Genomic DNA, 24,979 nt, shown 5'->3' with positions numbered 1-24,979 from the left:
GGGAAACAGCTGTCTATTATGAAACAAAATTCAGAACTCATTTTAAAAAAATTAGTTAATTCAACTACAAACAGAAGGCATGGCAACCAGCAAAATGGGGATGGGAGAGTAGGGGGGTGGAGAGACTCATGACTCAAAACGGTCATTTCATTAGTATATGAATGGTTTCTATAATCAAGAAGAAAATTCTAACAGTCCAAAAGGGAAACCAGGAAAAGATATAAGATGATAGTTCACCCAGAGAGCAAATATGGTGAGTCTAAGCAACAAATTAAAAAAGTGAAATCAAAATAAGATACCAGTGGCACAAATCAAACATTTTAATGACATTCTGGGACAGGCTATGGCAAAACAAAACTTCATGCACTGTTTATGAGGGTGTAAACGGATACAACTTCTATGGATTTTATCAGTAACTCTGAAACTTAAAATGGGATATCCTTGGGCTTCCCTGGTGGCGCAGTGGTTGAGTGTCCACCTGCCGATGCAGGGGACACGGGTTCGTGCCCCGGTCCGGGAAGATCCCACATGCCACGGAGCGGCTAGGCCCGTGAGCCATGACCGCTGAGCCTGCGCGTCTGGAGCCTGTGCTCCTCAATGGGAGAGGCCACAACAGTGAGAGGCCCGTGTACTGCAAAAAAAAAAAAAAAAAAAAAAGGATATCCTTTGGCCCAGTAAATCCCTTTCTACAAAAACATCTCATAAATATAGTTCTTTGTGTTCTAAGTAAAAGACATTCATTCACTTAGCACTGTTTATATCATCAAAACACTCTAAAATACCCACAGATCTATCAATAGGGTTATGGATCATTAATTTATGTTTCACCCATACACTGGAAAATTATAAAGCAATTCAAAAGAGTAAGATAACTCTACATGCAGTCACATGTTAAGATCCTTTGACATGTCTGGTGAACAATGTAATCTGCATACACAGTGCAATAATACTCATGGAAAAGATGTACTTGCATATATTTTGATGTGCCTGCAAATGCAAAGAAAACGGTTTGTAAGGATAAACACCCACTTTTTAACACTTCTGTTAAGAGCAGGAATGGGACAGAAGGAAGTTTTAGGGTTGGGTTTTGGGTTATTTTCCTTTTTTTCCCTTTTCATTCTATGCATTTACTTCTAACTTTTTACAAGGAGAATGTTATGTCTGTAGTTAAAGAATAAAAACTAAATTAGGTGTACCAGGTTCACCAAAGCCTTACCCTGAGAACCATGCTTCTGGATGATCCCCCCAAAGGTAAAAGCTGCCACTTAGAACACATGACATATCTGTGCCATTTGTGTGTGTGTGTGTGCGCGCGCGCACGCGCACGCACGTGCGGGGGTGGGGGTGGGGGGGTGCGCCCGTGAACCAGGCAAATTCTGCCAACAAATTGTGAGTCCTGTGACAGGCACGATTCCATTCGCCTGTAAGAAGTGTTTCTTGTATTCACTGAATCCTGAGAGGCTGGGCACAGGGACACATTTGGGGCTGGTTAGGCTACCACGTGGCCGCCAGTGAAGCTCCAGCCTCCGGGCGCGAGCATCCCGGGCTCAAACAGACTCCCTCAGAATTTCTCCAGGAAACCGTCGGGTGGGTGGAGATGGGCGCTCCGTCCAGCAGTGCCCTTCCAATCTGCTGTCCTGTTTGAGAACGTCGCCTTTCCTTCCCGGAAATGAGCCTTAATCTAGGTAAGGTTGCGCCAGAGGCGGCGCCCTGGCGGGAGGCGGGGCAGGAACCGGGGCCCGGAGCGCAGGGGCCGGAGGCGGGGCCCGGGCCGGACTCGGAGAGCCGGTCGCAGCCGCCGGCAGGGCCCGGCTCCGAACCTCTCCCGGCCGCAGAGCCCGAGCCGGAGCCGCTCTCGGCGTCGGGTCCGGGACAGGAGCTCGAGCTGGGCTGGGCTGCCGCGCAGCGCGCAGGGGCCCCGCCGGAGTCTCAGCCTCTGCCGGCGTCGGAGTCTGAGAACGGAGTGTCCGAGAGGCCCCACTGCCACACCGACTGCCTGGAGGCGCCGCTCTCCCGGGCCTTCCGGCGGCTGGGATGGGAGGTGGGCTCGCACCCCTGGATCTCCTTGCTGCTGCCCATGGTTTTAACGGCCGTCCTCAGCACTGGCCTGATTCACCTGCCCAAGGAAGAAGAAGAAGACCTCGAGGAGCAGTACACCCCGATAGGGAGCCCCGCCAAGGCTGAGCGACGCTTCGTGCAGGGACATTTCACCGCCAACGACTCCAGTCTCTTCTCCATCGCCAGGAAGAGCACCGAGGTCAATTATGCTTCCATTCTAGTGGTCTCCAACACCAACTCGCTGCTGGAACAAGAAACCTTATCAGAAATTAGTGAAGTGGACGACGCGGTTCAGGCTTTGTCTGTGACACAGGCAAACGGAACCCAGATCCTCTACAATGAGGTGTGCTCGAAGAACAAGGGCTACTGTGTACCCTCCAACCCACTCTTGTTCACCTGGAAAACGAACAGTGTCCTCAACCTGAAAAACATCACTTTCCCCATCTACAGCCTAGCCGGCCAGGTCGTGTACCTACCTGGCCAACATCCTTGGAGGAACTGTGTTAGGTGAGAGCATGGGACTGAGCCAGTTACTCCTGGAGGCCAAAGCCATGCGGCTGCGGTCCTACCTGAAGACCGGCGAAGGAGAGGACAGCGAACGTAGCAAGGCGTGGCTGATCCACTTCCTGAACCAAGTTGGCAACCTTGAAAAGAGTCTGGCCTTGAAGAAGATCCAGGTACCTAGCGGCTGGGGCTTTGCAGGGAGGCCAGGTGAAGGTGGGAGGGATAAGAAGACTTGTTCCAACCGCACTCCCTAATTGATGGAGCCCTTGACTTGAAGCTGGGTGTGTTCTGCTGTATTTGGTCCTTAATCCAACTTTCTTAACATAGTGCACTGAAGAATGCCACAAAAGAATCTAAAAGAGTGGATATATGCATATGATTCACTTTGCTGTACACCTGAAACTAATTGTAAATCAACTATACTACAATAAAATTTTTTTAAAATAAAATAAAATAAAAAAGAGAGCTAAGACCTAAAAAAAAAAAAAAAAAAAAAAAAAGCCAGACATCTTAAATCCTTGGTAACATTTTGCTGAAAAACACAAATTGTACATCCTCAAGGTTGTTCTGTTCAGTACAGACATTGATCTTAAGGTTTAGTTTGGTTTTCTGGTCAAATTACTTTGAAATTCTTACTTTTAGTTAAAGTCTTTGCTGTTTCTGGGAGCCCCCTAAAATTTGTTTAGAGTTCAGTGGAATAAAAAAAGCAAATCTATAAGCAAAAGTTCCATGGTTTTGTTGAAAAAGAATGCTGAGCATTTTAAAAGTAAATTATAGCATACTGCCAGGCACATGTTAGCTGTTCAGTAATTGCTGGGCTGGCAAACCTAATACTCTGAATAAAACTGGTGAAAGTGAGACACCTTCTGGAAAAAGCCTTTGAATACCCAGTCCTTAATGAAATGATATTTGTGCAATTAAAATAGTAAAAGATAACAACCTAATAAAATTTAGAAAAAACCAAAATGTCTATAGTTATTAATGATTTTTTATATAAGATTAAGGTTTCATATATTCAGGAGTTTTAAACTTTAGATTTTTGAAAGAAACTTTGGACAGCATGCCAGAGATTTGTGGGAAGAAGCAAATCTCTATTACCTTCTTTATTCTAAAATCATAATCCACACAGTTTGATTCTTTTCTGAATTTTAATGTTTCAATCAATAAGCTGTAATGTTTCAATATCATTTGTAACACACACAATATCAGAATTAAAAGTTACTTATCTGAGTATATTTTTGTGGCAGGTGATCTACTTTACATCACTTTCTAGACAACTGGAATTTGAGGCAACTTCTATGACAGTGATCCCCTTGTTCCACTTGGCATACCTTCTAATCATATTATTTGCAATCACATCATGCTACAGGTAAAAGACTTTTATTAGTTTTTAAAACACTAACTTTAAAAATATTTTATTGTGGTGATATATATGTATATAATGTATATATAATATGTATAACATAAAATGTACCATTTAAAAAACCATTAAAAAATATATTTATTTAATTATTTGACTATGCCGGGTCTTAGTTGCGGCACATGGCATCTTTAGTTGCAGCATGTGGGCTCTTAGTTCTGGCATGCAGGCTCTTAGTTGTGGCATGCGGGATCTAGTTTCCTGACCAGGGATCCAACCTGGGCCCCCTGCACTGGGAGCATGGAGTCTTAACCACTGGACCACCAGGGAAGTCCCTAAAAACCACTTTTAAGTGTACAATTTAGTGGCATTAATTACATTCACACTGTTGTGCAACCATCACAACTATCTCTTTATAAATATGTTCCATCACCCCAAACAGAAACTCTGTAACCATTAAGCAATAACTCCCCATTGTCTCCCCCAAGTCTTGGTTACTTTTTAATCTACTTTCTGTTTCCATGAATTTGCCTATTGTAGAGATTTCATATAAGTGGAATCATACAGTATTTGTCCTTTTGTGACTGGCTTATTTCACTTAGCATAATGTTTTCAAGGTTTTTCCATGTTGTAGCATGAGTTCCTTTTTATGGCTGAATAATATTCCATTTTATGTATATACCACATTTTATCTGCTTATCTGTTTATGGGCCCTTGGAATATTTCCATCTTCTGACTATAGTGAATAATGCTGCAATGAACGTTGGTGTACAAATCTCTGTTTGAACCTGTTTTCAGTTCTTTTCAGTATATACCTAGGAGTAGAGTTAGTGGGTTGTATGATAATTCTCTGGTTAGCTTTTTGAAGAACCACCAAACTATTTTTTCACAGAGGCTACACCATTTTATATCCCACCAGCAATGTGTAAGTTTTCCAATTTCTCCACATCCTCACCAACACTTGTTATTTTCTGTTTTATTGATTATAGCCATCCTTGTAGGTACAAAGTGACATCTCATTGTGGTTTTGATTTGCATTTCCCTAGTAACTAATGATGTTAAGTATCTTTTTATGTGTTTACTGGTCATTTGTATATCTTCTTTGGAGAAATGTCTATTCAGGTCCTTTGCCTTTTTTTTTTTTTTTTTTTTGTCTGTGCCACACAGCTTGCAGGATCTTAGTTTCCTGACCAGGGATTGAACTCGGGCCCTTGGCAGTGAAAGCGTGGAGTCCTAACCACTGGACTGCCAGGAAATTCCCACTTTTGCCTATTTTTAATGAAGTTGTTTGTCCTTTTGTTGTGTTGAGTCCTATTGTTGATGAGTACTTTATATATTTTAGATATTAAATCCTTATCAAGATATATGATTTGCAAATATTTTCTCCCACTCTGTAGTTTATCTCTTTACTTTCTTGATAATGTCCTTTAATGCACAAAAGTTTTAATTTTGATGAAATTCAACTTATTTATTTTTATTTTTGCTACTTGTGCTTTTGGTGTTATATATAAGAATCCATTGACAAGTCCAAGGTCATGCACATTTACCCTATGTTTCCTTCAGGAGTTTTATGGTTTTAGCTCTGAAATTTAGGTGATTGCAATTTTTAATTCATAGTTGTATGTGATGTGGAGTAGGGGTCCAACTTCATTCTTGTACATGTGGAAATCCAGTTGTCCAAGTACCATTTGTTGAAGAGACTGTTCTTTCCCAGTTGAATGGACTTGGCATCCTTGTCAAAAATCAATGGGCTGTAGACATATGGGTTTATTTCCAGACGCTCAGTTCTAGTCCATTGGTCTATATGTCAATCCATGTACTAGTACCACTCTGTTTTAATTTTTGTAGCTTTGTTATAAGTTTTGAAATCTGGAAATCTCAGCTGTCCAATTATTTTCATTTTAAGTTTATTTTGGACATCCAGGGCTCCTTGTAATTCCATATGAATTTGAGTATTGACCTTTCCATTTCTGGGGAAAAAAAGCCATTGGAATTTTGATAGAGATTGTGTTGAATCTGTAGATTGCTTAGGTGAGATTGTCATTTTGACAATATTAAGTCTTCCTCCCCATGAACTAAGAATGTCTTTCCATTAATTTAGGTCTTCTTTAGTTTTCATCCATGTTTTGTAGTTTTCAGCATACACATCTTTCACTTCTTTGGTTAAATGTATTCCTAAGTATTTCATTATTTTAAACACTATATGGAATTACTTCAAGTTCGGTTTTTTTTTTTTTTTTTTTTTTTTGCGGTACGCAGGCCTCTCACCGTCGCAGCCTCTCCCATTGCGGAGCACAGGCCCCGGACATGCAGGCTCAGCGGCCATAGCCCACAGGCCCAGCCGCTCTGCAGCATGTGGGATCCTCCTGGACTGGGGCACAAACCCGTGTCCCCCACATCGGCAGGTGGACTCCCAACAACTGCGCCACCAGGGAAGCCCTTTAAGTTTGTTTTGAGATTGTTCATTGTGCATGGATAGAAACAGTTGAATCCTGTGTGTTTATCTTATAACCTGCAGCTTTACTGAATTTGTTTACTAACGTTAGTAGTTTTCTTGTGGAGTCTTTGGATTTTTCATATATATAATCATATAATCTGTGAAAAGAGATAGTTACAATTCTTCTTTCCAATTTGAATTCCTTTTATTTCGATTTCTTGTCTAATTGCTCTGGCTAGCACGTCCAGTACAATGTTGAATATCATTGGTGAAAGTGGGCATCCTTATCTTGTTCCTGATCTTAGGTGGAAAGCTTTCCATTTTTCACCATTGAGTATGATGTTAGCTGTGCAGTTTTCATTATTGACTTTATAATTTTGAGGAACTTTCCTTCCATTCCTTGTTTTTGAGTGTTTTTATCATGAGAAGATATTGGAATTTGTCAAATGCCTTTTCTGCATCTTTTGAGATGATCATGTAGTTTTTATCCTTTGTTCTATTAGTGTGGTATATTACATTGATTGATTTTTCCCATGTTGAACCACTCTTGCATTCCTGGGGTAAATCCCATATGGTCATGATGTATAATCCTTTCAATATGCTATTGAATTGTGTTTGCTTGAATTTTGTTGAGGATTTTTGTATCTATATTTATAAGAGGTATTATCTGTAGCTTTCTTGTGATACCTTTGTGTGGAATTGATATCAATGTAATGATGGCCTCATCATATGAGTTAGGAAGTGTTCCCTTCCTTTCAACTTTTTGGAAGGGTTTGAAAAGGATTGGTATTAATTCTTCTTTACATGTTTGGTAAAATTCACTAGTGAGGCCATCTGGTCCTAGACTTTTTTTGTTGGGAGGCTTTTGATTACTGATTCAATCCTTTTTTTGTTACATGTCTGTTGAAATGTTCTATTTCATCTTGAGTCAGTTTAGGTTTTTGTGTATTTCTAGGAATTTGTGCATTTTATCTAGGTTATCCAGTTTGTTGGCATAAGTTGTTAATAGTATTCTCTTATAATCCTTTACATTTCTGCAAGTTCAGTGGTAATGTCCTCACTTTCATATCTGATTTAGTTATTTGTATCTTTTTTTTCTCCTTTGTCACTCTAGATAAATGTTTGTCAATTTTGTTGATCTTTTTCAGTAACCACTTTTGGTTTTGTTGGTTTTGTCTATTGTTTTTCTATTCTCAATTTTATTTATCACTGTTCTAATCTTTATTATTTTCTTCCTTCTGTTAGCTTTGTGTTTGGTTTTCTCTTCTTTTTCTGGTTCCACAAGATGTGTAATCCACAAAGTGGTTTGAGATCTTTTCTCTTTTTTAATGTAGCTATAAATTTACCTCTGGGCACTGGTGTCACTACATCTTATAAGTTATGGTATTTTGTATGTTTGTTTTCATTTTCCTTATAAATTATCTGCCTAGATATTTTATCCATTATTGAAAGTGATGTATTGAATTTGCCAACTATTACTGTAGAGCTATATATTTCTGTCTACAATTCTGTTAATATTTGCTTTATATATTTTGGGTCTCTGTTTTATGGTTAATTTATGTTTATAGTTGTTATATCTTCCTGATTAATTGGCCCTTTAATCAATATATAGTGTCACTCTGTCTCTTTTAACAGTTTTTGAAATAAAGTCTATTTTTGTCTGATACCAGTATAGCCACCCCTGGTCTCTTTTGGTTACTATTCATATGGAGTATCTTTTTCAATACTCTAACTTTCAGTCTATTCATGTCTTTGGATATAAAGTGAGTCTCTTGTACACAGCATATAGTTGAATCATGCTGTTTTATCCATTCTGACAATATCTGCCTTTTGATTGGAAAGTTTAATTTATTTAGATTTTAAATAATTGCTGACAAGGAAGGACTTACTCCTGCTGTTTTGCTGTTTATATTCTGTATATATTATAGCTTATTGTCCTTCATTTCATCTGTTTATGCCTTTTTTTCTTTGGCCATGCTGCACAGCTTGTGGGATCTTAATTCCCTGACCAGAGATTGAACCCAGGCCCAGGCAGTGGAAGGTCCAAGTCTTAACCACTGGACCAGTGAATTCCTGATTTATGCCTTCTTTTATGTTTAGTTTCTATTTTTCTAGTGAGCCGTTTTGATTCTTTTTCATTTCCTTTTGTGATGGTTTTTAGAGAATTTCTTTGTGGTTACCATGGAGATTAATATAGCATCTTAAATTTAAAATGATCTATATTAAATTAATACCTACTTAACTTTTAACTATGCCACTTCTATACATCTCTGTCCTCCCTCCCTTATGTTGTTGTCATAAATTATATCCTTATACATTGTATGCACTATAACATAGATTTATAGTTACTTTTATGTAATTGTCTTTTAAATTCTGTAGGAAATAAAAGGTAGAGGTACAAACCAAAAATACAATAATACTTGTTTTTGTATTTGCCCATGTATTTACCTTTACTGGAGATCTGTATTTCTTCATGACTTCGGTTACTTTTTTTTCTCTTCATTTCAATCTGAAGGAGTTCCTTCAGCATTTCTTATAAGACAGGCCTAGTGATAACAAATTCCCTCAGCTCTTCTTTATCTGTGAATGTCTTAACTTCTCCTTCGTATTTGAAGGAGAGTTTTCTGGACACTGCCTTGAAGTTGATGGGTTTTTCTTTTAACACTTTCAATATCATCCATTGTCCCTTGGCCTCCATGGTTTCTGATGAGAAATCAACCTTTATACTTATTAAGTATCGTTTGTATGTGATCAGTTGATTCTTTCTTGCTGCTTCCAAGACTCTCTTTGTCTTCATCTTTCAATAGTTTGATTATAATGTCTCTTGGTGTGGATCATTTGAGGTTATCCTACTTGGAGTTTGTTAAGTTTCTTGGATTTGTAGCTTCATGTCTTCTATCAAATTTGGGAAGTTTTCAGTCATTATTCTTTTTTTTTTTTTTCTTTTTGCGGTATGCAGGCCTCTCACTGTTGTGGCCTCTCCCGTTGCGGAGCACAGGCTCCGGATGCGCAGGCCCAGCGGCCATGGCTCACGGGCCCAGCCGCTCCGCGGCATATAGGATCCTCCCAGACCGGGGCACGAACCCGTATCCCCTGCATCGGCAGGAGGACTCTCAACCACTGCGCCACCAGGGAGGCCCAGTCATTATTCTTTAAATATTCTTTCTGCCTTTTTTTCCTCTTTTCTTTTTCAGGGACACCCATAATATGTATGTTGGTTTGCTTGCTGGAATCTAACAGGTCTGTGAGGTACTTTTCACTTCTTAATTCTTTTTTCTTTCAGCCTCTCAGACTCAGTAATTTCAATCGACCTATCTCCAAGTTCACGGGTTCTTTATTATGCCTACTAAATCTGTTATTGAACATCTCTACTGTTTTGTTTTTTATTTCAATTGTACTTTTCAGCTCTAGAATTTTAGTTCCTTTTAAGTTTTTTTCTATCTCTTTATTTAAATGATCACTTTGTTCATACATTATTTTCCTTATATCCTTGTCAGTGCTCACCTTTAGTTCTCTAAGTTTATTTAGGACAGTGTTTTGTAGTCTTTATCTACTAGGTCCTGTCTCTGTCTTTCCTGTCAATTTATTTTATTCCTTTGCCTGAGCAATACTTTCCTATTTCTTTGTATGCCTTGGGATTTTGTTGTTGTTGAAAACTTGGCATTTGACAATTATAATGTGGTAACTGGAAATCAGATTTCCTACCTCCCCAGGGTTTCCTGATGTTTGTTTGCTTGTTTGTTTAATACTGTAGTAGTTGATCTTCTTAGTAACTTTCCCAAACTATTATTGCAAAGATTGTATTCCTTGTTTATGTTGTCACTGAAGTCTTGTTCCTTAGCTTGTGTTCAGGTAGTGTTTTGACAGAAATTTCCTTGCATTCCAGGAGCTCTCCCAGTCTTTTCAAAATGGTTCAGTGCCTGGACTCTCCTTCAACACTTACCCAGGGTTATGCCGTGACTGGGGATTAGCCATAGGTGAAAGTTTAGTGTCTTAAGTCCTTTTTGAGCATTATATCTTGCCCTGGGTGACTTTCTAAATTCCCCAGTATACACAGGCACTTGTGAATATTCTAAACTTCCAGAGGAATGCTCCCCAGCTTCTGCCTTAGGCAGTCTTTTGTATGTTTGGGCTGTAATCTTTTGCCGTATGCATATGAAGTTTGTTTATTCAGTTTGTGGTGTTTCCACCTTTCTCAACCTGAGTTTTGTGTTAGACAAAACAGAGGAGTGCCTTGCATCAGTCCTTCAGGTAGTCCCTAGACAGTTTATATATATAAAACATTATGTGAATAAGGTCTGCTCTGCCCCTTCCAGAAATAAGGAAATAGTCTCACACTGGTAACATGAGCTGTGGATGCTTTAAGACTGCTGTTGCTTTAACACTTTGCTTTAAGACTCTTGTCACTTTAAGACTATGGCCAGTTTAACACATCTGCCACTTTATGGTCACTGCCACTTTAAAACTTCTGTCCCACCAGAGAGGGAGGTGAGGTAGGGCACATAAACTCACTACAAACCTTCCTACTGTTTTAAAGGCCCCCTGCCTTTTTTTTTTCTTTCAGCCCTCTGTAAACTTTTGACTGTTTTCCAGAGATCACAGAGTTGGTTCTGACAACTTCTGCTTGTTTTTCTATGTATCGGTTGGGAGACAAGAAGTGGAAAATTCTTACTCTACATTTTTCTGATGTCTGGCAGTAAACTCTTATTTTTTAAACCTAATGACTTAAAAAAATTTGCCCATTAGCAATAGTATGCAATCAAATGGAACAGTAAAAAGAAATTTTGGCCAGTTTTTTTTGATGTGGCATATGTTTATTACCTTACATGTTGTGCCAGTTATGATTCGTTGTGTCATTTGGAGGCAGATATGCTGATAGAGCTAAGAAACAAGTCTTTATTTTTATTATAAATTTGAACTAGTACTTTTAACTTTACAAAAAAGTTAGCTCTAATTTAATTGACTCGGGCATCTCCATTGTTCTGGTGTGGAGTTTACCTTGTTAAGCACTTGTTATCTAGGCATTAGGGTTAGTTTGAGCTCTTATGGCCAGAAAGCTAAAATATGAAAAATATCAGCCCCCAAAAAATAGAATTTAGATGTAGAAAGAACCTCATAAATAATATTATTCTAATGATTCTCACATCAGAGTCACAGAGAGAGCCCTAAAACCACATATTCTGAGGCTCTGCCCTATTGAATCAAGTATCTGGAGGCTAAATCTGAAAATCTATATTTCAAAAATTTCTCTAGTTTATTCTCATAAGTACATAAGTTTGGGGGAAAATGATATAATTTAACTCTCTAGGTTTAAGGTAGAGAAAGATGTGAGGCTCCAATAGGTAAAGGGACGTAACCACACTGGGTGCATCTTTAGAGTCAATAAACTAATTTATAACTTCGTTATTCTGGAAAGGAAGATCACATCCCTTAGAAAATAAAGAAACAAAAAAAGAAGGAAGGAAGAAGGGAAGGAAGGAAGGGAGGAAGGGAGGGAGGGGGGAGGAAAGAAAGCAAAATTCAATCTTGTTAAAGTTAGTAGGATAAATAATTTTTTAAATTAGTATGGAATCTATAAGGTACCAAGAACTAGTTTGACAAAAGTCTTCTACTGGATAGTTGGTTCTGAATATACAAAGTTATGTCAGTTCTTGCTTATCTGTAGCAAATAATTGTGGACAGTAATGCAGAAAATCTTGTATTGAAGGCAATTAGAAAATGACTTACATTTGTCTTTGAAGACTTTTTATGCTTATGTAACCAACATATTGAACACACAGGACACATGAGGTGTAAACATAAAGCAACTTTATTTTCATCTCCCTCTGTTCCCTTTAAGTTTTGTAGGTAGAGCAAGTTCTTCCTCTGCCCCATAAAAACTGAGGCAGGCCCTGTGACTTTCATTGTCATTCTTAGGTAAGACAGAGTCCTCCAATCAGAATTAAAATGTCCATGTCCATGTAATAAACAAAAAGTGGTGACTTGATTTGAAGCTAAGGTTTCCCCCTCTCTTAGCTGGAGCACACTGCATGGGAAAGCCTTTTATGGGGGAAAAAAAGGGCTTCCCTGCCGTCTTCTATCACTTCTTATCTTGCTGTACTAATTCCTGGGTTGGAACATGCCCAAGGAGAAGAGTAAAGGGAAGAGGAAGATTCTTAAGCCATACATGCTGAATGATGGTCTAATAGATGCTTTTTCTGGGTTTGAATATACAACTGATTCTCCTGTGAGACCTTTTGTAAGTTCCTTGACATCTCTCACTCCCAGTTCTCTGTTATCACTGAGAATCTTATCTCTGTTCTGGGTGGGGCCTCCTAGACAGTCCCTAAGATATCCCCATCCTGCCTGTCTCACACACTTATATATGAAAGTTATTCCTTGCCTACATGCATTTACCTCATACAGAACCATTATTCAAACACACTTTGTGGTTCCATATTTACTGTCTTGCAGTGAAGTCATTTAAACAATAGTAAGACTTTCTCAAAAGGTATACTCCAAATTGAACTTCGTTCTATAGTAAGTACTGGTATGTTGAGCTTCCAGACTATTTCAAAATTGTCTGACATTTTGGAAATGATGAAACTTACACCAAATGTGAGATCAATTTCAGAAAAGAATCCAGGGAATCTTTCCCTTCTCAAATACACTGTAAACTATTCTTTAGTCTTGATAGACATCATTATCTTTCAAGGAAGATGTGGATCCCTCACCAAGCATATACATAGATTGTATTCTAAGTGGAATGATTTCTAATTTAGCCCTCCCCTGCTAAGTGAATGGAAAATTCAGAAAATTGGCCATTTTGCTGCCAGTGATGCCTAACTGCCTGAGCATTGGAATCATATGAAGAAATTTTTAGACACTTGGATTCTGCAGCTTCTCTACAAACCTATAGATCAGAATCTGCAGAGCTGTGTTCCAGGACTGCAGGACTCTAAAGTTCTAAGACTCTCCGAAGTCATTCTGATAAACTGCTTAACCAAGATCCTTCTTGGGGACTAGAAAATCTGCAAGTGTGTTCACCACACAGTGCTCCACATTCGCATCTTCCCTCCATTAAAATAAAGGTCATTTAGAAAAAGTCAACACAGCAACTGGTCAAAGTCAAGTCACTCTAGCCAATAAAATACCTCACTCCCCCATCCTCTGAACAATTTACACCAAAAAAACCCAGAAACCTGAAAGAGGGCATAAACATGTCACATGTAGCTTTTATCCTCATTAACCTTTCTGATTTCACAGTTCATCTGCATTACTTTCTTATCTTAAACTCCTATAAACCAGTATTGTTACTTTAAGAAAGTATTTGTTATAATCAAAGTTTGTCATAACAAAGAAAGTTACTTTTGCTCTGGAGTGAGACTGTGTGTGTGTGTGTGTGTGTGTGTGTGTGTGTGTGTGTGTGTTTATTTTTGGGCCCTGAGTTTAACTGACAGCACCAGCAGTTTGAGAAAAACTGAGATACAGGCACAGTGTAGTTTTTTGTGTTTTTTTTAAAATTTTTTGGTAGTAATAAGAAAGTTTAGCTATTTTAATGTGGTCCTGCCTGAATAAGATCTTTAGTTATATTCTTGCTGTTTTGGAATCAGTAGCTCCATTTGCTTAGTTGACTCTCCCAGTTTTCAAACCAAACTTAGTTTCTCTTTCCTGCTAAAAATATCTAGAGGTAGGTATCAGTCATTTGTTTTGGAGCAGTTAGCAAATGAGTAAAGTAGAAAACCAGAGGCTGTTGTCAGTATTTTAAAATGTAAAGTCATGGTTGTCGGGAGGAAAAGTATTAAACCCATTCTTTAATTGCTGTGTATGTATTCCCATTTCTGTTGGTCCAACCAAGAAACAGGCATAGCTTGTGTTACTCAAAATGGAGTACATATCACATTTTTTTTTGCAATTAGTAGCCACTTTTCTAGAGCCCACTTCTCCAGCAGAGGAGAGTATGAAAATCTTTTAGAAGGAGGCTTTGCTTTTCTTTTAATTTTTATCTTTTTTAAACAGCAGGTTCTTATTAGTCATCAATTTTACACACATCAGTGTATACATGTCAGTCCCAATCTCCCAATTCATCACACCACCACCACCCCCGCCGCTTTCCCCCCTTGGTGTCCATACATTTGTTCTCTACATCTGTGTCTCTATTTCTGCCCTGCAAACTGGATCATCTGTACCATTTTTCTAGGTTCCACATATATGCGTTAATATACGGTATTTGTTTTTCTCTTTCTGACTTACTTCACTCTGTATGCCAGTCTCTAGGTCCATCCACGTCTCAACAAATGACCCAATTTCGCTCCTTTTTATGGCTGAGTAATATTCCATTGTATATATGAACCACATCTTCTTTATCCATTCGTCTGTTGATGGGCATTTAGGTTGCTTCCATGACCTGGCTATTGTAAATAGAGCTGCAATGAACATTGGGGTGCATGTGGCTTTTTGAATTGTAGTTTTCTCTGGGTATATGCCCACTAGTGGGATTGCTGGATCATATGGTAATTCTATTTTTAGATTTTTAAGGAACCTCCATACTGTTCTCCATAGTGGCTGTATCAGTTTACATTCCCACCAACAATGCAAGAGGGTTCCCTTATCTCCGTACCCTCTCCAGCATTTGTTGTTTGTAGATTTTCTGATGACGCCCATTCTAACCGGTGTGAGGTGATACCTCATTGTAGTTTTGAGTTGTATTTCTCTAATAATTAGTGATGTTGAGCAGCTTTTCATGTGCTTCTTGACCATCTGTATGTCTTCTTTGGAGAAATGTCTACTTAGGTCTTCTGCCCATTTTTGGATTGGGTGGTTTGTTTTTTTAAATAGCGAGCTGCTTGAGCTGTTTATATATTTTGGAGATTAATCCTTTGTCTGTTGATTCGTTTGTGAATATTTTCTCCCATTCTGAGGGTTGTCTTTTCGTCTTGTTTATGGTTTCCTTTGTTGTGCAAAAGCTTTGAAGTTTCATTAGGTCCCATTTGTTTATTTTTGTTTTTATTTCCATTACTCTAGGAAGTGGATCAAAACAGATCTTGCTGTGATTTATGTCTGAGAGTGTTCTGCCTATATTTTCCTCTAAGAGTTTTATAGTGTCCAGTCTTACATTTAGGTCTCTAATCCATTTTGAGTTTATTTTTGTGTATGGTGTTAGGGAGTGTTCTAATTTTATTCTTTTACATGTAGCTGTCCCGTTTTCCCAGCACCACTTATTGAAGAGACTGTCTTTTCTCCATTGTATATCCTTGCCTCCTTTGTCGTAGATTAGTTGACCATCAGTGTGTGGGTTTACCTCTGGGCTTTCTGTCTTGTTCCATTGATCTATGTTTCTGTGTTTGTGCCAGTACCATATTGTCTTGATTACTGTAGCTTTGTAGTATAGTCTGAAGTCTGAGAGCCTGATACCTCCAGCTCCGTTTTTTTCCCTCCAGATTGCTTTGGCTATTTGGGGTCTTTTGTGTCTCCATACAAATCTTAAGATTTTTTGTTCTAGTTCTGTAAAAAAAATGCCATAGGTAATTTGATAGGGATTGCATTGAATCTGTAGATTGCTTTGGGTAGTATAGTCATTTTCAGGATATTGATTCTTCCAATCCAAGAACATGGCATATCTCTCCATCTGTTTGTTTCATCTTTAATTTCTTTATCAGTGTCTTATAGTTTTCTGCATACAAGTCTTTTGCCTCCCTAGGTAGGTTTATTCCTAGGTATTTTATTCTTTTTGTTGCAGTGGTAAATGGGAGTGTTTCCTTAATTTATCTTTCAGATTTTTCATCATTAGTGTATAGGAATGCAAGAGATTTCTGTGCATTAATTTTGTATCCTGCAACTTTACCAAATTCATTGCTTAGCTCTAGTAGTTTTCTGGTGGCATCTTTAGGATTCTCTATGTATAGTATCATGTCATCTGCAAACAGTGACAGTTTTATGTCTTCTTTTCCAATTTGTATGCCTTTTATTTCTTTTTCTTCTTTGATTGACGTGACTAGGACTTCCAAAACTGTGTTGAATAATTGTGGTGAGAGTGGACCTCCTTGTCTTGCTCCTGATCTTAGAGGAAATGCTTTCAGTGTTTCACCATTGAGAATGATGTTTGCTGTGGCCTTTATTATGTTGAGGTAGGTTCCCTCTATGCCAACTTTCTGGAGAGTTTTTACCATAAATCGGTGTTGGATTTTGTCAAAAGCTTTTCCTGCATCTATTGAGATGATCATATGATTTTTCTTCTTCAATTTGTTAATATGGTTTATCACATTGATTGATTTGCATATATTGAAGAATCCTTGCATCCCTGGGATAAATCCCGCTTGATCGTGGTGTATGCTCCTTTTAATGTGTTGTTGGATTCTGTTTGCTAATATTTTGTTGAGGATTTTTGCATCTATATTCATCAGTGATATTGGCCTGTAATTTTCTTTTTTTGTAGTATCTTTATCTGGTTTTGGTACCAGGGTGATGGTGGCCTCATAGAATGAGTTTGGGAGTGTTCCTTCCTCTGCAGTTTTTGGAAGAGTTTGAGAAGGATGGGTGTTAGCTCTTCTCTAAATGTTTGCTAGAATTCACCTGGGAAGCCATCTGGTCCTGTACTTTTGTTTGTTGGAAGATTTTTAATCACAGTTTCAATTTCATTACTTGTGATTGATCTGTTCATATTTTCTATTTCTTCCTGGTTCAGTCTTGGAAGGCTATACCTTTCTATGAATTTGTCCATTTCTTCCAGGTTGTCCATTTTATTGGCATAGAGTTGCTTGTAGTAGTCTCTTAGGATGCTTTGTATTTCTGTGGTGTCTGTTGTAACTTCTCCTTTTTCATTTCTAACTTTATTGATTTGAGTCTTCTCCCTCTTTTTCTTGATGAGTCTGGCTAATGGTTTATCAATTTTGTTTTTCTTCTCAAAGAACCAGCTTTTAGTTTTATTGATCTTTGCTATTGTTTTCTTTGTTTCTATTTCAGTTTTTTCTGCTCTGATATTTATGATTTCTTTCCTTCTGCTAATTTTGGGTTTTGTTTGTTCTTCTTTCTCTAGTTCCTTTATGTGTAAGGTTAGATTATTTATTTGAGATTTTTCTTATTTCTTGAGGTAGGCTTGTATAGGTGTAAACTTCCCTCTTAGAACTGTTTTTGCTGTACCCATAGCTTTTGGATTGTCATGTTTTCATTGTCATTTGTCTCTAGGTATTTTTTGATTTCCTCTTTGATTTCTTCAATGATCTCTTGGTTATTTAGTAACGTAGCGTTTAGCCTCCATGCGTTTGTTTTTTACATTTTTCCCCTGTAATTCATTTCTAATCTTACAGCGTTGTGGTCAGAAAAGATGCTTGATATGACTTCAATTTTCTTAAATTTACTGAGGCTTGATTTGTGACCCAAGATGTCATCTATCCTGGAGAATGTTAAGTGCGCACTTGAGAAGAAAGTGTAATCTGCTGTTTTTGGATGGAATGTCCTGTAAATATCAATTAAATCTATCTGATCTATTGTGTCATTTAAAGCTTGTGTTTTCTTATTAATTTTCTGTTTGGATGATCTGTCCATTGGTGTAAGTGAGGTGTTAAAGTCCCCCACTATTATTGTGTTAGTGTCGATATCCTCTTTTAGAGCTGTTAACAGGTGCCTTATGTATTGAGGTGCTCCTATGTTGGGTGCATATATATTTATAATTGTTATATTTTCTTCTTGGATTGATCCCTTGATCATTATGTAGTGTCCTTCCTTGTCTCTTGTAACAGTCTTTATTTTAAAGTCTATTTTATCTGATATGAGTATTGCTACTCCAGCTTTCTTTTGATTTCCATTTGCATGGAATATCTTTTTCCATCCCCTCACTTTCAGTCTGTATGTGTCCCTAGGTCTGAAGTGGGTCTCCTGTAGACAGCGTGTATATGGGTCTTGTTTTTGTATCCATTGAGCCAGTCTATGTCTTTTGGTTGGAGCATTTAATCCATTTGTGTTTAAGGTAATTATTGATATGTGTGTTCCTATGACCATTTTCTTAATTGTTTTGGGTTTGTTTTTGTAGGTCATTTTCTTCTCTTGTGTTTCGCACTTAGAGAAGTTCCTTTAGCATTTGTTGTAGATCTGGTTTGGTGGTGCTGAATTCTCTTAGCTTTTGCTTGTCTGCAAAGCTTTTGATTTCTCCATCGAATCTGAATGAGATCCTTGCCGGGTAGAGTAATCTTGGCTGTAGGTTCTTCCCTTTCATCACTTTAAGTATATCATGCCACTCCCTTCTGGCTTGTAGAGTTTCTGCTGAGGAATCAGCTGTTAACCTTATGGGAGTTCCCTTGTATGTTATTTGTCATTTTTCCCTTGCTGCTTTCAATAATTTGTCTTTGTCTTTAGTTTTTGCCAATTTGATTACTATGTGTCTCAGAGTGTTTCTCCTTGGGTTTATCCTGTATGGGACTTGCTGCACTTCCTGGACTTGGGTGGCTATATCCTTTCCCATATTAGGAAGGTTTTCAACTATAATCTCTTCAAATATTGCACTTCCTGGACTTGGGTGGCTATTTCCTTTCCCATGTTAGGGAAGTTTTCGACTATAATCTCTTCAAATATTTTCTCAGGTCCTTTCTCTCTCTCTTCTCCTTCTGGGACCCCTATAATGCGAATGTTGTTGCATTTAATGTTGTCCCAGAGATCTCTTAGGCTGTCTTCATTTCTTTTCATTCTTTTTTCTTTATTCTGTTCCACAGCAGTGAATTCCACCATTCTGTCTTCCAGATCACTTATCCGTTCTTCTGCCTCAGTTATTCTGCTACTGATTCCTTCTGGTGTAGTATTCATTTCAGTTATTGTATTGTTCATCTCTGTTTGTTTGTTCTTTAATTCTTCTAGGTCTTTGTTAAACATTTCTTGTACCTTCTTGATCTTTGCCTCCATTGTTTTTCCGAGGTCCTGGATCATCTTCACTATCATTATTCTGAATTCTTTTTCTGGAAGGTTGCCTACCTCCACTTCATTTAGTTGTTTTTCTGGGGTTTTATCTTGTTCCTTCATCTGGTACATAGCCCTCTGCCTTTTCATCTTGCCTATCTTCCTGTGAATGTGGTTTTTGTTCCACAGGCTGCAGGACTGTAGTTCTTTTTGCTTCTGGAAGGAGGCTTTCATACTTTTTGTTAGCCAGATACATATTGAACCAGCTTTGAAATACAGGAGCTATTTAGGATTGTGTTTAGGGCTAACTGGAATCACAGGTGGGTGAGAAGACAACTGGATATAGGTACTTCCATTTGCTGTTGTGTTCCATTCACACTCCTTTGAAGATCAGAGTGGAATTAACCATCTGCAGTGTTTTAGTATATCTTTGTGGTCCTGAAATGCCAGTCAGTGGATTTGTGCTTGGCTAGATGTGTAAGAATCAATCAGTATAGTTTGGTAAAAGTACAGATTCCCAACTTTCCTGTCTCCGACCCCCCCTTTTTTTTTTCAGTTGGTCTGAGCTAGTGCCTGGAAATTAAAGTTCTCCAGCAGACAGGTATGAGAATTATTGCCCAAGAGGGCTCTGTATAGGTGTCCAATTCAGGAATGTTATGAATTGCTGGAATTTCAGTATGGAAGCTACCACTACAAGTTCCATGATTTTTTCCTCCAAATTTACAGGTGTGACTGTATACGAAACAAAATGTGGGTTGCAGCCTTTGGAGTGATTTCTGCTGCCTTGGCAGTGGTGAGCGGCTTTGGCCTGATGTTGTACATTGGGGTGCCATTTGTGATCATAGTTGCAAATTTACCATTTCTTATTCTAGGTGAGTAAAACAAAACGTGAGGTTGCACATTGTGGATGTGGGGGTGTGGGGTGGATAATGGAAGGGGATTGTGTTAGATTAAGCTGAATAATTATATTTAGGTGGCTCTACAGATCCAAAATGGGGTATCAGGAAAGAAGAAAATTGATGGAATTCTGTGTCTTTAGAGTTAGAAAAATCTAGTACCCCAAATGGAAAAACACAGACCAGGGACATGAACAGGCAGTTCACACACACACACACACACACACACACACACACACACACACAGCAAACACACAAAATCCAAAATACTAATCACTGAAAATATAAGAAAAAATATTTGACCTTTCAGTTAATCAAGGGATGCAAGTTAAAACAAAAGTGAGACACCTTTGTTTTCTTTTCTTATTAATGAATATTAGCAAGATTAAAGGTTTGGGGAATGTTGTATGCAACTGAACACTTATATTCTGCTGGGGGACGTTTGTAAATTGGTGCACTTTTAAAATACAACTTTGCAACAAATCAAAAGAGTTAAAAATTTAAAAGGGAATACCTTTGACCTGCCAACTCCACTTCTAGGAGTTTGTCCTAATTATTGGACAAGTGCTCACAAAGTAGAACATGAATGTTCACTTCAGTGTGATTTAGAATAGGAAAAAACAAGAACAACCTAATCCCATATCGACATGGGATCGGTCCACTCAAACATAGCATATTAAAGTTTTGGAGTCCTATTCACTCTTTAAACAGAGGTAGATATAAAGTCTTAAATGAAAAATGCTGGCTATGAAACAAGATGTTTAAAATAGATATACAAATATATGTGTATGTTTGTATAGAGCAAATTCTGGATGGCTATACTTAAAATATTAGCAAGGATTATCCCTGAAGGGTGGAATTACAGTTGTATAAATTTTTTCTTTGCATTTTCATGTACTTTCAGGATTTATTTTACAATAAGCATGAGAAGATAAATATGTTTATATTTTGGAAAGTGAGCAACTTGGAAGAAATAATATTTAATTTCTTAAGGGAGACAGTGGAGGAAACCTTGCTAGTACACACTCACGCTTAAGCTCTCAGTGTTCTTACAGTCATAAATAACTATAGTTAAACTCTATGCAACAATCTAATATAAAGCATCTTCGTACTATCTCTGTATACATAGAAGTATGAGTGTAGGGGTGTGTGTGTGTGTATGAGTGTGTGTGGGGGGGTTGTGATTTCAGTAACTCAAGAAATTTACGAGGACAATTTTTGAACAAGGTTCTATAAAGAAAACACTGGTTTTTAAAAACCTAATAAATATCAATGAGTTTGTTCGTCGTCCTTAGTTCCTCTGATTCTTCCCTTTTGTTCAGCTGAATACAACTGAAATCCACAAAGCTGGCAGCAGGGGGAGTGTCGGGATGCAGTTTATGACACACTACGTAAAGCTGTGTCAGTGTAGGCCCTCCTACCTTGATCATACGCATACAACGTCTGAATCAGAGGCAAAGTGCAACTCCCAGTACCCTCCCAGGTAATCCATGGAGAAGAGCTCTTAAAATTGAAATGAAAATCAGCATGTTAGTTCCAAGTACTGAATTTGTATCAATATACACAGAAACAGAGATGTACATGAATGAAAGCAGTAGAAAGCTTGAGGGAGATGAAATTTGTCTGCAACATGCTCATGCTGTCCTTTGTAATCCCATTTCTTCTCTGTGGTCCTCCTCTCCTAGCCTTCATTGATGGTTTCAGAGTCCTCAGATGTTCTCCTGTCCTCTTTATTCCAAACCAATCAGGAAACGTCATTGTGGAAAAGACTGATTACCTTAGTAGGCATTTAATATATAAAGGCTTCTTCTTTTTTTTTTTTAAGATGTTGGGGGTAGGAGTTTATTGCTTTATTTATTTATTTTTGCTGTGTTGGGTCTTCATTTCTGTGCGAGGGCTTTCTCTAGTTGTGGCAAGTAGGGGCCACTCTTCATCGTGGTGCATGGGCCCCTCACCATCGTGGCCTCTCTTGTTGCGGAGCACAGGCTCCAGACACGCAGGCTCAGCAGTTGTGGCTCACGGGCCCAGCTGCTCCGCGGCATGTGGGATCCTCCCAGACCAGGGCTCGAGCCCGTGTCCCCTGCATTAGCAGGCAGACTCTCAGCCACTGCGCCACCAGGGAAGCCCCTATAAAGGATTCTTAATATTTACTTTGGTGCATATTTCTGATCTCAAGAGAGCCTGCATTTTATTGAGATAATGCCTTAACCTGGGCAAGTGAAGTTTGAATGACAGCCTTCTGGGTATCAAAAACAGACTAGCAGGAAAACTGCATTTGTGTGTGTGTGTGTGTGTGTGTGTGTCTATAAACTATGGGGTGCCTCTACAATCAGACCACATTGATAGCTAGATGCTAACTGTAGAACAGATAAATCCAGCTCATATTTTAAGCAACAGTATGTTGGCTCAACATTAGTGCATTAGAATAAAATGGTTTATGGGAGAAAATGGTCTCTCAAGTATTCTAATGGAGTCAAGGATACATTGCTAATCCTACTTCACCTAACACCCAGCAGCCAGTTTCCTGACTCATCATTAAAACAGCCTAGATGATGACTAGGAGCAGAGTATACTGTGCTCTGTGCAAATAGGAGTCTGTACAAAGCACAGAGCTACTACAGAGCAAGGAGTGATAAGTTCTGTTGTGGATTCAGAGGCAACCAGAGAAAGCATCACAGAAAGACGTATCAAAACACAGATTGAGGAAGATAAATAAGACCTTAAGAGATGGACAAAGAAATGGTGTGAACTGATCTGTTTAATGTTTAATGGATGTTCATATGTATGAAGATTCTGTTTCTTTTTTTAACAGGCGTTGGGGTCGATGACATGTTTATCATGATTTTGGCCTGGCAGAAGACCAACCTCATGGATAGCATAAAAGAACGGATGTCCAATGTCTGTTCAAAAGTGGCAGTGTCCATTACAATCACCACCATCACCAACATCCTGGCCTTCTATACAGGATTTATGGCCTCTTTCAGGTCCGTACAATACTTCTGCATCTATACAGGAACAACCCTGCTCTTTTGTTATTTTTATAACCTCACCTGTTTTGGAGCATTTATGGCCCTGGATGGTAAAAGAGAAGTAGTGTTTCTACGCTGGTTGAAGAAACCAGAAACTCCTGACCAAAAGTGTTCCTCATTAAAAAAGCCTTGCTGCCTCCCATGTAATTCTCTTCGAGACAAACATAAAGCTGATATCCACCCAATGCATTAGTTCTTTAGAGACTATTTTGGTCCTTTTCTCACAAGCACTGAGTCCAAGTTTTTTGTAGTGCTTATATACATTTTGTACGTCATAAGTAGTATGTATGGGTGTTTTCAAGTGCAGGAAGGTTTAGACCTCCGAAATTTGGCAAGTGATGACTCCTACATCACACCGTATTTTAATGTAGAAGAAGAACATTTTTCAACTTATGGTCCCAGGGTTATGGTTATTGTTACTGAAGCTCTTGACTATTGGGATGGAGATACTAGGCAAAAATTGGAAAAAAGTCTTGTAGATTTTGAAAACAGTGACTATGTATATAAAAATCTTACAGAGTTTTGGTTACGAGAATATGTGAAATATATGGAAAACCACCATCACGATGTACATGACAACTTTTCTAAAAAATATTCCCAATTTTGTAATAGATTCTCCACTTTTTATGTATGGTATTAACATTACATCATCACAGGAAATCATTTGTTCCCGAGCCTTCATTCAGACCATGGGTGTTTCTTCTTCAACCAATAAGAAGCTGATGTTACTCCAGTTCCAAGACATGGCCGAAAAGTGTGAAATTCCCCTAATGGTGTATAACCAGGCATTCATATATTTTGATCAGTATTCTACAATATTAGAAAACACTGTTCAAAATGTAATTGTTGCCTCAACAGCTATGTTCATTGTTTCCTTTCTGTTAATCCCTCACCCGCTGTGTTCTTCGTGGGTAACTTTTGCTATCGCTTCTGTGATTGTGGGAGTAACGGGTTTCATGGCATTCTGGAACGTCAACCTTGATTCCATATCCATGATTAATCTTGTCATTTGTATAGGGTTTTCTTTTGATTTTTCTGCGCACATTTCCTATGCATTTGTTTCCAGTTCAAAGCCCTCAGTAAACCAAAAAACCATCGAGGCATTGTATCTGCTAGGCTACCCTGTGTTGCAAAGTGCAATTTCAACAATAATAGGGGTGTGTGTCTTATCTGCAGCTAAACCATACATCTTCAGGACATTTTTTAAGATTATGTTTCTTGTTACGGTATTTGGAGTTGCTCATGGCCTAATTTTTATTCCGGTATTCTTAACCTTTTTTTGAAAGTTTGACTAGCCACTAACCAATCAAAGACCAATTATAGAATTCCTGATTGCCCCAATCCAACCTGATAAAAATGTGCTGTTAAGAATAGTCAATAAACTAAAAACAAAGGCATGTTTCCTTGGTGTGGAAATCCCATTTTAAAATGTTACTTAAAATATCCTGAGAAAAATTAATTAGTCTTACATTAAAATATCTTTGCTAAATTAGGAAGTGTTGTCATCTTTATTATGATCTATACAACCAAGCATAACTTTCCAGTTATTTTTTTCCTTTTATTTCATCATTAATAGTTTATGCCTGGGATTCAAATATTTTATGTATTATGCTATAAATGGAATATTATTTTCATTGTACTTCCCATATGCATTATTATGTAAAAATGCAACTGATTATTATTTATTCTCCTAGTCTGGGGTTTTTCTATGCATTTTCTTAGTGGTGTATTTTGATGAACTGAAGTTTTTAAGTTTTGGAATCCAATTTATCATTTTTTTAATGGTTAGTGTTTTCTGTGTCCTCTGTAAGAAATTTTTGCCTAATCCAAG

General features: G+C 38.2%; 1 protein-coding gene across 1 annotated transcript; it reads left to right on the top strand.

Annotated features, from left to right (window-relative positions):
• The first annotated feature begins 1,419 nt into the window (after positions 1-1,419).
• PTCHD3 (patched domain containing 3) lies at positions 1,420-24,592 on the top strand. Its single transcript, XM_082618024.1, is given in 7 exon segments — positions 1,420-2,542; positions 2,544-2,735; positions 3,810-3,931; positions 19,950-20,095; positions 22,932-23,338; positions 23,342-23,727; positions 23,729-24,592. Coding segments are annotated over 7 exon segments (2,829 nt in total). The 5' UTR covers positions 1,420-1,669; the 3' UTR covers positions 24,432-24,592.
• The last annotated feature ends 387 nt before the right edge of the window (positions 24,593-24,979 follow it).

The sequence above is a fragment of the Mesoplodon mirus genome (genome assembly GCF_964341445.2).
Source record: "Mesoplodon mirus genome assembly, chromosome: 4".
Classification (NCBI taxonomy): Eukaryota; Metazoa; Chordata; class Mammalia; order Artiodactyla; family Ziphiidae; genus Mesoplodon; species Mesoplodon mirus.
This window is presented reverse-complemented; position numbering and strand designations above follow the sequence as displayed.